Source organism: Mesocricetus auratus, unplaced genomic scaffold (genome assembly GCF_017639785.1).
Source record: "Mesocricetus auratus isolate SY011 unplaced genomic scaffold, BCM_Maur_2.0 Super-Scaffold_100014, whole genome shotgun sequence".
Classification (NCBI taxonomy): domain Eukaryota; kingdom Metazoa; phylum Chordata; class Mammalia; order Rodentia; family Cricetidae; genus Mesocricetus; species Mesocricetus auratus.
The window spans coordinates 61,611,158-61,626,842 of record NW_024429197.1 but is presented as its reverse complement, the minus strand read 5'-3'; the positions used below and the strand labels follow the sequence as shown (position 1 = coordinate 61,626,842).

At 38.7% G+C, this 15,685-nt stretch overlaps 1 protein-coding gene across 50 annotated transcripts in view; it reads right to left on the bottom strand.

The window, feature by feature from the left end:
* Positions 1-15,685, bottom strand: part of Ptprd (protein tyrosine phosphatase receptor type D) — a 2,190,171-nt gene that overhangs the window by 185,855 nt on the left and 1,988,631 nt on the right. For 22 of the 50 annotated variants that reach the window (XM_040757239.1, XM_040757256.1, XM_040757242.1 and 19 more), the window contains exons 14-18: positions 6,365-6,553; positions 5,146-5,154; positions 4,417-4,434; positions 2,714-2,824; positions 1,403-1,414 (exon numbers count right to left, since the gene is read on the bottom strand). In XM_040757239.1, coding sequence (XP_040613173.1) covers positions 1,403-1,414; positions 2,714-2,824; positions 4,417-4,434; positions 5,146-5,154; positions 6,365-6,553 — 339 coding nt within the window. The remainder of the gene's footprint in view (positions 1-1,402; positions 1,415-2,713; positions 2,825-4,416; positions 4,435-5,145; positions 5,155-6,364; positions 6,554-15,685) is intronic. The other 28 variants (XM_040757254.1, XM_040757257.1, XM_040757258.1 and 25 more) reach the window with 7 other exon arrangements.

The window sequence follows — 15,685 nt, the reverse complement described above, 5'->3', positions numbered from 1 at the left end:
GTGTGTGTGTGTGTGTGTGTGTGTGTGTGTGTTGGGTCTGCTGTGTATCTGTGGTGTATGAGTGTGTGTATTGAAACTGATAGGCACAGAAGAAGAAACATACAACATCAGTAGAAACTCTACTGGATTGAGTCATGCGAGTCATGCACAAGATGGTCTCTTAAGGCCCACAATAGAACAATTTAAAAATGGTTGGAATCCTAGACAAGGACAAAGAAGAAATAGGGAAAATTACAAATAAACACAAGGAAAGAAGGTAGAGTGTAGTGATTGAGATGTGGACTTGGTTGAGAGTTAGAAGGTAACAGGTTAGTAGATTATAGGGCAGTTGTTACAGTTAAGGATTGAAGACTCAGGGGAGGAGAGTTCACATTCAGGATTCCATCCAGCTTGTACGTAAAGTTAAATAGCACCAATGACCACAGAATCCAGTAAGAGGAATTTTATGTCTATGTTCAATGTGATGGACACTCAATATAAAACACACAGCAGGATGTGACATTAAGAGAAGTGACCATATTAAAACATAACACAGAAAAATATTTTTAAAAGACCCGCTATCAAGCAAACACGGTTCAGTGTTCCTGCTTCAGATAATCTGCATGTTCTGCTGTATTTAAATACATGCACTTTGACAATGTACTAAAGCTAAGGTTAGAAAGACACAGGTTCTGTCGTGGACTTCAGGGACAAAAATTTACACTGTGAGAACTTTAAACCAAAGGGGCAACCTTCATGAGGATACTGTAAATACAGATAGCAAGCAATGATTTTTGAAGTTATAGAAGAGGACGTGGAGACAACCCCTTAACCCCAAGTAGAAGGAAGGGGATTCTGTCTGGAAACTCTGGCTACACTTAGGATCAGAAAACCTCTGCCAGGAGAGGGCTCACTGCAATGGTGTGGGGGAGAGGGGCATTCATAGGAAGGACATTGATAAGCATGCCTCCTGCAGTCAACTCAGAGGTTACCGAAGCAAGCAGAGGCCAGCATAGACTCCGAGGCATCAAAGAATATATCAGGAAAAATGGAGGGGTCAAGGAACAATTATAAAACATCACCTGGGGGCAGCAGGCACCCTGAGAAGACAAATAAAAGATGGGTGGAAGATGGGAAGAGTTGGGGGTAGGGGTGGGAAAGCAGGAACACTGACCAATGCACTGGACCATAGAGATTTATGTGTTACCAGTTCCCATGCACCCAGGTATATTGTCTCCCATCATGCACCGCTTCTAGACACCACCAGCAAGCAACGGAAGCCAAGGCCAGAACATTCTCTGCAATTGTATACCATTAACCAAAAGAAGATCACAGTGAAGCTACATTCATTTCATTTGTATTCTTTGTTATTGGTTTAAGTAATAGTTTTGTAAGGTGGGTAAAAAGTAAAAAACACACCAACCTTCTCGCAGCTCTGAGGGATGTAGGGGGGTTTGATGCAGAACACAATGAAATGAGGAAAAGGAGAAAAACAAGGGAAACACAGAGAGAGTAAAAAGGCCATATCAAGGCTTTCAACCACTACTTGAACATCGTTAATTGCTCTAGTTCAATCTTCCTACCCCAGCTTGAAAAGTTAGCAATACCTCATGGACTAATGCAGTATCAGGAACAATAGCTAGCGTCATTTTGAAATTTTCTATAGAAGAAGGAATGCATGCCTCATGCAGCAAAGGAGGTCACCATTGTGAGAAAAAGGATTGGGGCCCTCAAATAATTTAGGGAAGAAAAGGTTCCCAGTGCATACCACTCCAACCCCACTCCCCTCCTACAGACTCCACGGAGAAGGAGGCAAAAGGCATCCCCAGGGGGCACAAAATTATCTCTGACAAAAATTTCAAAATCAAGCTAGGTATTTTCTTAAGTAACCCCATTCTATAGTACCTTAAAGCATAGGCTACAACCATACCCTCCCCCCACTAGGCCTCTAGTGATTATTGAGATTTGTAGACACAGAACAGAAAAATTTTCACCAGAAAACAAGGCAAAAAAAATACCCAGCTCTGAAAACACTGGGAAGGGGAGTGTACCTTCCAGTTGAAAAAAAAAAAAAAGGTACAGCCATCCCTATGTTCAAGATGCAATCATTGAACTCATGAGAAAATATGAATGGACCTTTGTAATTCATTCTTACTTAAAGAAGAGCTTATACTACTTCCTAAAATACAGTCATTATCCTATGGCATGTAAATGCATATGCACACATATAAAACTGTGTTTTAATTAGGACAACATAAGAGGAAGGAACGCAATTGTGTTTTTTTTTTAATGTAGCAACTGTTTTTCTTAATTTGGAGTCTTTATGCCCCTAGCTTCACAGCAGAGGTCATGAAGACATAAACACCTTCATACTTAGAGCTGATTAGTAGTACACCGTGCACTTATGCCAAGGCTTGTAAGGAAACAAATGAGAAATAACAGAAAAAGTGAAAGAAGGAAGAAAACTTCAAACAAATGCCAAGCACAGTCAGTAGAGTCAAAATAGAATCAGAAGAAACAATGCAAATTATTATCTACAAACCTCAAGCCTCGTGTAGATTGAAAAACAACAGATTTCAAATTTTAATTTTCTACTTAGTCAACTCTTTCAGCAACAGTAACCATTAGCAAACCCTCTTGTTAAAACACTTCCATAATCACACAGACCCTGTGGGCATCTCAACTCCCCCTGAGCCTGACTGGAGAAGCCATGCCAGGGTTATGTCATTCCTACCTCTGACATATAAATTGGCAGGGGCAGAGTAGCGAGTGCCCGCGCTGTTGGTGGCAACACACTCATATTTCCCTTGGTCAGATTCTTCACTCTGTTCGATCTGCAGGGCTCCTGTATGGATATAAAATATACCACCAAAGGTGTGGTCAGAGAAGGCTTTTGAGGTCCAGTAAACTAATCCTCTCAACAATATGAAAAGCCCTGCAAAGCGAAGGTCCACTCAACGTCGAGTCAATCTCTTGCTAAGTTGCACAGACAGAAAATGATGCGATGAGAAAAACATACAGAGATTATTTCTTACATCATCAATGCTAGCATAAGGAAACAGTATCTCTTTTATTTCCCAAGCAAGACTTCTAGTCATAAATAGCACTCTTAGCTCCTAGACTAATAAAATGAAGATGGGTGAGACTGCTTCAAGGAAGTATGGCTTTTAAATAAAACGAAAGATTAATACTTGGTTTTGTTTTGTTTCATTTTGGCAACAAAAGTGGCGCAAAAGATGGGTACGCTCAAAAAAACAAAAACCAGACTGAGTTTTCAAGAAAGTCTTCTGCGGAGGAGAGCCCAAAAATACGCAGCAAGCACAAAAAGGCTGCACAAAGCAAAAAATATTAAAATTAGTCATTACCAGTTATGAAAATAGCATTTAGAGAAATAAAACTCCCTTAAGACATGCAGACTTTTAAAGAAAAGAAAGACAGTTTGCCACAACTTACAATCATTTCTGACATTTGCTGAAAAACAAAGAGGATTCGCATTAGAGGAATTTTAAAAAGTTCAAAGGCAAGGCCCAGGCCAGCCAGGAAGAGCCAACCAATCACTGCTTGAGGACCTCTGGATGGATCCACTAAGACACCCATCAAAATCCACTGTGGGATTAGCAGTGTGGTGTCACAAAACCCCCAGAAAAATACAAAAGAAGAATTACAAAAGAAACGCACACGGAGTCAAAGTATGGAAAAACCGGCAATACCACATACCACCAAGAGTACCGAGAACCTGTTTCCACGGCTGAAGGACAGAAGATCCAAAAATCCAGAGACGAGCACCCAAGAAAAAAAGAAGTGGAGGAAAAAAAGGCACTGCTGTCAGACTGTAGGAGGGGTCAGGTGGAGGGAGAGTCATTCTTTGACTTTTAAGACAGTAAGAGAAAAAAGAATTGAAGGACAAAAGCAAAATCCTTTTGAAAGGTAAAGACAAAAAGCACACGCTCCAGGTGTCTTCTGCATGTCTGCCACTGTTCTCCAGACCGCCCTGGCTTTGGTCCAGAAAAAGAACAGCTAAGGAAGAAAAAAAATGATCTTTTTTTTTCTCCAGTTGGACAAAAAAAAGGTAAAAGAAGAAGAAAAAAAAAGGAAAAAAAATAAGAGAAAAAAGAAAAAGGAAGAAGAAAAGAAAAAAAAGAGGGACAGATGGTAAGCTGTGACTGGTCTGTGGTCTAACGACCGGGATATGCTTTCTTTGAAGCATATCACAACTTAAATAACCATTTCATAAACAAAGAAATGAACAAAACAAAGAGAAAGAGAAAAAGGAAAGTCCACAATATGAGAGTCACGAATCATAACCAAACGGAGGGAAAGAAATCAGGCTGATGGACAGTATGGGGATGGATTTGAAAACAGGGCAGAGATGAGAGGGATGGAAGGACAGGGAGAATGAGCAAGATCATTCTGTGAACGTTAGGTCAGCATTCTTACCTCTTATTGGTGTACCACCTGGGTGGATAATATGAATGCAAATAAGATTAGAAAGAAGAAGCATTAGTACGAGAAGAAGGGGGCTAGGGCTGGGGAGAAGAATTCGATTAGATTTACAGAATTAAATAAGGTCTTAAAAGAAACTTGAATTACTACACTGGTAAACAGGAATATATTAGATCGTATCATTAGATCATAAAAGCAAGGTGCATTAAACCACAGAGGGCAAAGGTCATAGTAGGCAGAATTGCCTTTTTCAGAGAAGCAACTGAGTTCTTAGGGCTGGGGTCACATAGGGTTAGAAGTATATCTTATAAGGTTTGTATCCTTCAAAAAACAGAACTATACAGCACTTTAATGACATAGTTTAGGAAAATACTGGCTAAACTATTTAAGTATATATATAAGTATGTATATATATATACATATATATACCATTTGAGGAAATACTACATACTAACTGGAAACAAACACGGAGGGTTGGAATCTTATGCTACTCATTATGCTACAATTGTGTGATTAACTTGTGTACTATTTTATTTATTTATACAGTGTTCTTAAGATCAACAGTTCTGTGGAGGTATGCATGTGTGTGCCACTACAGAGATCTGGTGCCTACACTGACAGTTAGTAAAATGCATGCCATGCATTTTATTATTAATAATAATAATCATATTCTGAATATGGAAATTAGTGGGGGTGAAGTGCGCTTCAGAACTAAGCACTTACCAATGGATTCTGGAGATTTAAATACGGAGAGAAGAAAGACAGCATAAAAATATTATTATATTCCTCATAATTTGGTACAAAAATTTTCAGAGTTAAAGCTTTATTATACTAAATCATCTATGTTACATGTGAATAATTATTTATTTACAATAACAGAATGCTATTCTACACAATTCTGCTGACAACAAGCAAAAGAGTCAGTTAACAAGACGCTTTAACATCACAGGACAGGCCAAAGGCTGAGAACTCTGGGAAGACAGGCAGTTAACAACTTAGAATTTTATAGCAATAGCACTACCAACATCATAGCACAGAGATTATTAGCATACATTCCTGTGAAATTATCTAGGGACAGGCTCTGAACTTTAAGAAATGCAGAACTTTTTCTATCTTAATTGACAGAGAGCAAAGGAATAAACTGGGATGAGAACGGGAGAAGGAGCTGGAGTAAAGAGAAAGAAAACATCCAAAGTTGTTGTCTACACCAAAGCAGACTTCTGTAGATCCAGTCACTGGAGGGGTCGAAGCCCCTGAGCGTGGGCATACACTGTCATGACTACAGGGTGGGCAGCGCTCACCAACAATGACACAGAAACGGTGTTAATCAAATACCTTCCGTTCATTGGTACTTAGACAAGTGCTTTAAAAAAATGCATCTGGTCACTCATGAATTCATGTTTCTGTGTATTGTGTATTAGTGAAAAGAAAGCAGATGTGCCCAAACTCACTAAACTGTGCTACTCGGATGAGTTTAAATGTAGATAAGACAGCAGAAAAAAAAACACTTGAATACAACTGAATAATTTTCATGTTTAATATGAACATTTTTATATGGAAATAGCTTGCTGAAGCACCTTGCAAGTTGAAATCCAATGTTGAAATAAATTCGTTTCAAAAGAAAAAGAAGATAAGAAAGAAGAGAAAATGGACCCATCAAATACCGCAGAAAAGCAGTAAATTAAAGATTATTAAGAATACAGTCACAGCAGTGAGCAATGTGGATTAAACAGAAGCCGCAAAACACACCAAGGGAAGACAGATTCTGGATGAGGCCATGACCTCACAAACATGGAAACACATTAAATAACAGAGAAAGAGAAGAGGGAGATTAAATCAATACCTAAAAAAATTTAAGAATGAAATTAAAATGAAATTAAAGAATAAAGATAGGGAAAGGTAAACTATCCAGGAGTTAGTAGAAACAGTGACAAGACCCTACCTGATCGTAACTGCTTAATACGACCATTGTTGTTGCTTGTATCAACTGGTAAAAAATCTTTAAACCAAGTGATTTCTGGGTCCGGATTACCGCTGGCTGCACACAGCATGGTGGCGGTGCGAGTGCGTTCCACCACCTTCAACTGTGGGCCCATGTCGATGGTAGGGAAACCCCTAGGGATCTGATCCTCTGCAAGACAAAAGGTAATACAATTATTTAGCCAAGTTAATACCATCAGTTCATCCGTTTTCATAAGGCTGTTCCTTCATGTATTCAACATTTGATGAAAACCAAGCACAAACAATACACTGTTGTATCATTTGGACATGGTAGCATGTCTATTCCCAATCAACACTATACACAATCTATGTAAGAGGACAATGCACTAACAAATAGTTCACTGTGTCACAAATAACTATGGGGAAGTGATGCAGGATGCTATAAGACATAGAAGGGCGAGGACACCAGTGCTTTCCCTGACTAGCAACTACCCAGGGGAAGCGCCTGCAATGAATGCTCAGGAAGAAAAGTTTGACAGCTGGCAAAAAGGAACCATAGGATCTAGCAGAATGTAAAATTAAGCATACATAAATGAAAGCAAGCAAGCAGGTTCATAGGCATATCGAGCTATCTCTACTCTAAGGGGATGATATGCCTTTCATAGCTTTCAAATAACACGGCACACAAACAACTTCTGAACCTACTGGTTTTGTATTCACCCATTGAAATGCTAATCCATGTGATGACTCAAAACATGCATCATTTTCTGTCAATCTCTAGACAATACAATAACCATTTACCCATAACACATTGAATTCTGTTGCAAACCACTTGGTGATTACCTAAAGCATAGGGAGGTTATAAGGTTGTATACTTGAGCTTTCTGTGTGTGTGTGTGTGTGTGTGTGTGTGTGTGTGTGTTCTGTCACTAGGCCTCCTCAAACACTTAGGGGATAACTATGACCACATGCATTTTTTTTCAAAGAAGATTGTGGTACAACCAGGATGAATTCTTCAGAAGAAATTTCAATTAATCAGAAAATTGAGAGTATTTTTTTAACCAAAGAAAAAGAGGGAATTCCTAATTACTAATACAATAATATGTATTCTTATTCTCTACAATGAGAGAATATTTTCCAAAGGTCTAGTAAAAGATGTAACCCCTACATTTTGAATCTCTAACCCACTAAAAGATAAATTCTCCCTACAATATTGAAATTTCTCTAGACATAGGTCTTGATAAATTGTTACTGGCTGCCCCCACCCCACCCTCATCACTATGCTCTTAGCAATAAGCCACCTTGACAGCACTTCCAGCCAGGGCTATAAAGTATTTTTCACATTAATCCTACTTGAGATTCTAGCTTGATGGGTAACATCTCTATGAACACAGCTGTCAAACATTTGACTTCAAAACAGCTGTGGTATTAATTTAATATATATTTCCCAAGACCACTTTAACATCATATTTTAAACTGACTTTACAAACATAAACACAAGTGCACAAATAACAGTGATAAATCATAACTGAGACATCTGGCTTCTTCTTGGTTCCTATAAGATCCAGAGACCCATGGGTCCATTTGATCTGAGACTTCTAAACAGGCAGCATTCCAATTTCTATGGCAGAATCTCACTCTGATTCTGGCCCCATGTTGTCAGTTGGCCCTCTGTCTTTTCTGCCTTTTTTCTATAGTCTTGGTATAATTCCATCTCTGATACTTTGCTGCCTAAGCTCTTTGTTACATCAGGTCCCTAGTCTCTGTACAGGAAGCTCCCCTGTTGAAATCAACTCACTTCAAAAGCTTTTGCAGTCTTGTTCAAACACATTTAATCTTTTCCTCATCAAAGCTACCAGAGAAACAAGCAAGTAAATCTACCATTTATACCTATGTAACATGAGCTCCTTCATGTCATATTTATATCCAGACATCCTAATATGATAATAATCAGGATTTTAAACACCAAGTCTAAGAATTTTTGGTAAAAGGTAACCAGAATAGTTCAGGACTCTTCAGATTCCTGAAAGAATGTCAAATGCTACCAATAAATGGGATGTTTTTGTGAATAATCCTAGAACATTGCAAGAGAAAGCTGACAGGCTAATAATTCAAATTACAGTCTGTCTATTTGAGTTTGATACCAGCATTTAGGAGAGACTACTTATTATCAGACCATTGCATTTGAAGATTAGAATGGATAAAAAGTAAAACAAAGAAATAATAAGTTAATTTTAATCAAGTACATTTAGATTGAAAGATGAAGTAGTATCATGCTGTGGTTCTTCAAAAATTCCAAATTCCTATCCATTCTCAACAAAGTAGAGGTCTTCAGTGGCCAATGTCAGATACAGTGGTTAGAACTTTCAAAATGATATTTCAAATCTCAAAAGCAAAATTAAAAAGTAAAAGTTGAATTACATCAAGGTATGCTTATGTCTTTATAGTTTTGTCAATATATTTACATGTACAGTATAGTTCCAATGTTGTTGGAGGAAACAAATAAAAAAAGCATTAAGATCAATAGTTTCTGAACTGAACATATTATTAAACATATATGATTATTATAATATAATTAGATGTAACTTTCATTTTCTGGCAACCAAGTTAGGTTAGTAATTTTAAACCTCCATCTTGGGTTTTCTGAGTGGTCTGTATTATATTCCACAGGGCATTGCATCTTCCCACAGGGTTTACTTACCAATTGCCTGCAGATGCATCACTATTGCTCTCCTGGTCAGTTCCTTTACACATGTACAAATTTCTAAAGAGCCATGCCAATAATTAGACTCATCCATGCAGTATGTCGCAGGCAGTTACTAAGGGCTCTTCCCTAGGAAATCTTAATAACCGTCTATGGGAAACGAAGCTCCCATCTTGGAGGTACCTTGAAGCAAAGACTTGTGCCTCCCAAGTAGACTAATACATTTGCATCTACTTCATTTCCATTCTTGGCTCAAGAAGAACATTCTAGAGCCTCCTTTTCATGTACCCAAGTACATGGCAAAGAATACCTTTCTTGCATATTAATCTACAAGGGGATGTTAAGAGAATTTCTTTCTTAGTCTTAATAAGGGTAATTAAATTCTATCCACCACCCTTCCTTGCACAGAACCTCTTTGAATCTACTATCTTCATTAAATTTTCATGAGAACCATCACAATGTAACAGATTCAAACAGCCAGAGCTGTTACAAGTTGACAGATGGGGCTTGCTTCCAAGTTGACTGTCAGGTATTTGGCAATAAAACTCAGTATTCAACATAAAATAGACGGTAGAAATAATGAAATTTCTAATTGGAATGCTTATCTCAGTGGGTGTAGTTTAGAAGATGTTAATTGCTTTTTATCCTCTATATTTATTAGTAATTTATATAAAACTGCCTTGGCCATTTGATAACACAAGTTTTGACAGTTTATCAAGTCAGTGGAAACTTGGGCATCAAATCAGTTCCATTAACACTCTCACCAAATAAACACTCTTAGGGAAAGGCAGCTATCAAAAATTTAAAAAACCATCCATGTTAGCACTTTTAAACTTTTACATGAGGTGAGAAGAAAAACATTTTGTCCTATTCATTAATGTGCTCATTAAGGTTTAAAGTGCCTTACTTATCACCATTCTGTATTAATATTCAATCATGCAGAATTAGCTTGTAATTCATCAACAATTTAAATCAGACTTGACCTTCAGGAAACCATTTGGTCTGCTGCTTTGAGAGGCCATTAAAGGGCAGATGACTACACCCTTGTGCTCAGTGAATCATACACACACACACACACACACACACACACACACACACACACACACGTTTGAGGTGGTGGTTATAGCAGGTATGGAAAAATAGCACAAGCACTCAGTCTGTTTATGTCTTAATGAAATATGCTGATAGGAAACTTCCTGTTACACTAAAGGAAGGGAGATGTGAATGTCAGCATTTTGCAGAGTTAATTTACCATTGCTTCTCAACTTAACCACATAAATAGGACTTGAAAGGTATCTCTGTGAAACGGGATATCACCGTTTGTAGGGAGTCATGCTTTGGATAGCGCTGAGTGAAGTAAGAGCTATTGCATAATTTTCTGGTTTAAATTGCTTTCATCATTCGTCCACAAATAATTTTAGGAAGGTCTTTACTTTCACTCAAATTCCACAAATATTTAACCTTTCCTATTTGAAAGGAAACCACAGAACTCTAAATGATCTGCTCTGGCCACAGAGTTCTCCTGAGGTGGTCCTGAAGAATTCTTATTACCTACTATTTTCAGAAGTTTTGCAGGGTGAAATCGATGTGACTAGGCCTTTCACTCATTTTTTTCTTTTTTTAAATTGAATTTATGTATTTGTTCTTTGGGATTTTCACATAATGCACCTCAATTCCGTTCCCGGCTGCCCCATATTCCCTGCCACTGCAATAACCCTTGCAAACAAAAACAAAACAAGCAAGCAAGCAAACAACAAGCACACAACCAAACAAACAAACCCTTTATTTCTCCTTCCTTCCCACCTCTCTGACACCTCTCCATTTGCCCTGGTGGCATTGGGGGCCTTGATGTGTCATACAGTGCACCCTTTGTCTTCTCAGCTTTCCTAGCAGACCTTCATTGCAATAAGCACTGGTCTCTGTCAAGAACCCTGGTTTCTGGTACACACTCATTACCTCATCCTCACCAGAACGCCTCTGGTGTATACAGTGGCTGCCCTGAGTCTTTGGAATCCTTTGGGTATTGTTACACTGGACCAGTCTCTTCACAAGTTCCAGCAAGTTCTAGATGGTGTAGGTTGATGTGAGCCTGGGTGGTAGTTGAGCTGGTCAATGCAATCCAATGGGGCCATTCGGACTCAGGTAAGAGGGTAGAGTCATCTTCCCTATGTTCTGGCCCTCAGGGTCAGTTCACCCTGGCCTGTGGTGAGGAGTGGGGCCAACTCTCCCAAGTGCAGGGGACAGCTCTCCCATTAAGGTTGTGAGGGTCAGGGTCATCTTTCTTGCTGCAGTGTCCAAATAGAGGCAAGGCTAGCTTTCCCTGGGCCAGTGAATTGCAGGGCCAGCTCAGCATGGCCCTCTGATTTCATCTCTCATGGTTCCTAAGGCTCCCTGAGAGGACATAGGCCATAGACCGCAGCTATACCTGGATCACAACCCAAGACATGGCCCTTGGCAGCAACTTGGACCTCGATGACATTCTGGCTCTAGGTTAAAGCACTGGTCACTCAGATTGGGATGGTTCTGGTGGCAGCATGGCCCTGGACACCACCAAGATCTCAGATTGCAGGTTCAACTTTGGACTTCTAAGTGACCTTTGAAGGCAATCTGTAGTAGGACCACCAAACCAAACATGTTCCTCAGCAGCAGCCAGATCTGGATCTTTTCCTCTGGTTTTAAGGAAGCTTTTATTTAAACAGTACTATTTGTCATAGTCCTATTTGTCATAGTCCTTTAAAACTATTTGCCAGATACATCACCAAGATTTCCGTATCTCTCAATGGTATGCTTCCTCACATGTGTACTAAAATATTTGTCAAGTTCCCCACAAATTCAGATGTCATTGACAAATCAAAGATTTTTCTGAGAGTGTTGTTGTGGTTTGAGTGAGAACAGACCCCATAGGCTGCTTTCCATGATTGTGTGATCCCCAGTCAGTAGAGATGTGTCAATAGAGGTGTGCTTTGAGGTTTCTTCCTTGCCCTGGGGATTTAGATGTGACCTCTTAATTGTTCCTGCCACCATGCCTTATCTCCACCATCACTGACTCTAACTCTCTGGAACCCTGGGTCCAAAGTTGCCTTGGTCATGGTGTCTTAGTGCAGCAATAGAACAGTAACTATGTTGAGTGGTGTTGCAATAAAGCCAACCTTCTTTTTGTGGATGATTTGTCCTCAGAATTCACTTCTCTGGTTGCAGAACAAGAAACACATTACAGCAGTTACTAGATGCATAAACTCATGAAGCCATGTAAGGTGGGGACTTTGTGTTTCTTCTTTCCTTCATAAACAAATAGAGCCTGACATGTTTAGGGCACTGTATCAACCATTTCAGCATTTCCTCAGAAAGAATTTGTCTTTTCCTGAATGGTGTGCTCCCTGACTCTCTGTTAAACTGTTCTCCATTCCTGGTACATTTTTTTTGTCTCTTTGTGAAGAGGGTCCTTTTGCATTCTCCATCAGTATAATGAGCAGGAGTGGACATTCAGACTCACAGGAAAGCTCTCCAAGCCTGTTTCCTAAAAAAGTTACTGATATGCAGAGACATCCATTGTATGTGATTCCTTAACTCATTACAGTGGCTGCAGGAGACATACCAATTAAGTTCCTGCTTCTTTTTATGGGAGATGTCCCTGCATGAATTGGTTGTGAGCTTCCAAAAATCAAAACTGGATCTGCATGGCAAAACATGAACACAGTGCTACTGAGAAGCAGCTGAATCTAAATTGACTGTTATCCCATGTACAGAATAACACAGTTTGTAGTATTCAAACTCATGACAAATTGAAAATGAGTGAATAAACCACATGTATGTGAGGCAAATGTGGCATCCACTTAACTGACAGGAGCAATGGCCTCTGTGTTAATGAGTAACATATGGCTTTCAGAATACATGAGAATCTTAGAGAAGATAAGTGAATTTTCTCTCTACCAAAGTTGGGAAGATTGAGCTGGAGGGAGCTTTGGTTATTATACAACAAAGATCTGGCTGTTGTGGACCACACCTGTAATTTCATCCCTCAAGAGGCTGTGGAAGGAAATCATAAGGTTATACCTTGCATAGGACAAATATGAAGAAGAAAAAAAAGGGGGAAGATGGACTAAAGGGAGTGGGGGAGGAGTGAGGAGAAGAGGAAGGAAGAGAAATGACAAAAAGTTACATTGGTAATTTTGATAACAAAATTTTAATTTTAAAACAAAAGCACCAAAGGCTTGTGTGTACACACATATGCTCCATCAATATTTATATGAGAGAGGGAGGCTGGTGATACCTCAACCTGGCAGAAGAAATATAGAAATATAGACTCTGTTTGAAATGTTAAAAAAACAATGATTAAATAAGATGATAATATATTGTGTAAGTCACATTAGCAAAGAGAAGAAAAAAGAGCATTCGAACTATTACACTTCTCAGATGCTCAGCAAAAGGTAGATATTTATTGGTAGACTCATTTGTGCCATACTGACCTAGGAACTGAAGCACATAGTAATCTCTATATTGTATGACTTAATTACTGTTCAAAGCAATGATGAACTTAAGGAACAGTAACAGTCTGTAGTTCCCAGGAAGGAGTACAGAGAGAGATAACAGTTAAGGTGTGCCAGCACCGCCTGACATTAGTCAGTGCCTTGCATCTACTAATGTTAACACACTAGCCAAGCTCAAAGAAGAATAGAAGCATGTGACCCAAAGGTTTGACAAAATAAGAGTGGCAACCATGAACTGAAAGGGAGAAAACAATGTACACAAGACAGAGGCATAGGCATAACCTAGGTTCAGGTCTGTTTAGAGAGCAGAGCCCTCTCCAAACCTCTACAGAGCCCAAGCTTTTGATTCCCTATCTGAACAACATGAACTGCAGTGTAAATGAAGAGAAAACTATACTGCCAGATGACGGTTCCACAAACAGATTTCAAACACAGACATATCTGAGACACCATGTTATAAATGACTGAAACTGCCAAAATCAAATTCTTTTCTTTGTATCACAAGGCTTCCATTATTCAAAAAAGTGGAATTAAGTATTCCTTAGGAGTAGGTCATATGGAGATCTCTATAGAGCTGTTTGTTTATTTATTTATCCACTCACTCGTTGTCATTTATTCATTGTGGTACTAGGAAATGAAGCTAGGACGTCAGACATTTTAGGCAGAGGTATAAACACTGACAGCATATAAGTAAAAGAGGCTTTTTAAAATAAAATCATATTTTTTTCCATTTACCTATTTATGAGGGTGTGTCTGTGGTATAAATGTCACAGCACATGCATACAGTCTAGAGGCATATGTCTTGGTGTTTATTATTCCATCAACCATGTAGAATCTAATACAAATTCAGGAAGCTGTCTACAGTGACAAATGTCTTTAGTATATCCGGTGACCCAGTGAAGGTTTTTTGTTTGTTTGTTTGTTTTGTTTTGTTTTCTTAATTTATATCAAGTCATAAAATCAGAGACATTTGTTTTGTTCTTTAAAAACCTTCCAATTCATGAAACATATGATTATACAAAATGAGATAAATTGAGACATGTACCTGTACTATATTGTCATAGGATAATATAACCCTCCATTATTAGCAAGAATAGAAAACTGGACCAATGAGACAACACTTATCCTACTGAGTACTGAGATGCTCTGTAACTCTGAAACAAGCACCTGAGCCTTTGTAGGCAGCTTAATTACAACGATACTGGTGTCTGTATGCCCATTTTCTATGAACATTAATCAGAGTCTTCAAAATTAACTTACTTGTTCCATGTCAAACCAACAGCAAATGTTAAAGTCCTTAAGTTCTAGATGGTCTGTGTTTTTATTCAATTTCAACTTTATTGTATTTCCTCCCTGCCAACTGTTTCTTATGAAATAAACATGCACCATGAATAGTGATGGCCTCTTACTCAGTGCCTGCATAATATGGAAAGCACACAGGAAACCAGAATACTTGGGCATATTTTATGATTTCAGCAAAAAAAAAATTAGACATTACCATCACATTGCATGTGACTTATACTTCCAACATTCTCCTTTACATAAGTATCACTTTGCTGCTCATCCAGTTACCATTAGTTTTTAGGCAGAGGTGAAATAAAAGACATATGAGAAATAGAAGAGCATGAAACACAGGAGAACCATCAAGTAAACTGCAAAGGGAGCTCGAATTCATCACATGTCTGTATCTTTGAGCTTTGTTTAATTGCTGCTTAACTATAGAAAAGCAGCAGTAGATGGTGTGATATCTTTCGTGACCAGATACCGAAATGGCAGACATTCTTTGTAAACACTCTACAGATCTTCAAACCACATGTAAGCAAACAAAACACATTAATGCTGTTACGTTAGGCCATACAGGGTTCTCTACTTATGACTAGCTGTGTCTTCCTGTGGAAAACAGACCACAGTATCACAGGATAGAAGATAGAGGGATATTTGCAACATTGCTAAGCACCAATGTGCTTCAAGTCATTATATTCTAGTACAAGCCATAATATCAGACTCCAAACAGGAACTATTTTCATTCCAAAATATAGACTTGGATGGGGGAGATGGATCATTCATTATTCTTTTCTTAAGGAGACTTGTGTAAACAAGGCTGTCCTTTCCAGCCTTCCACAAGGTAGCT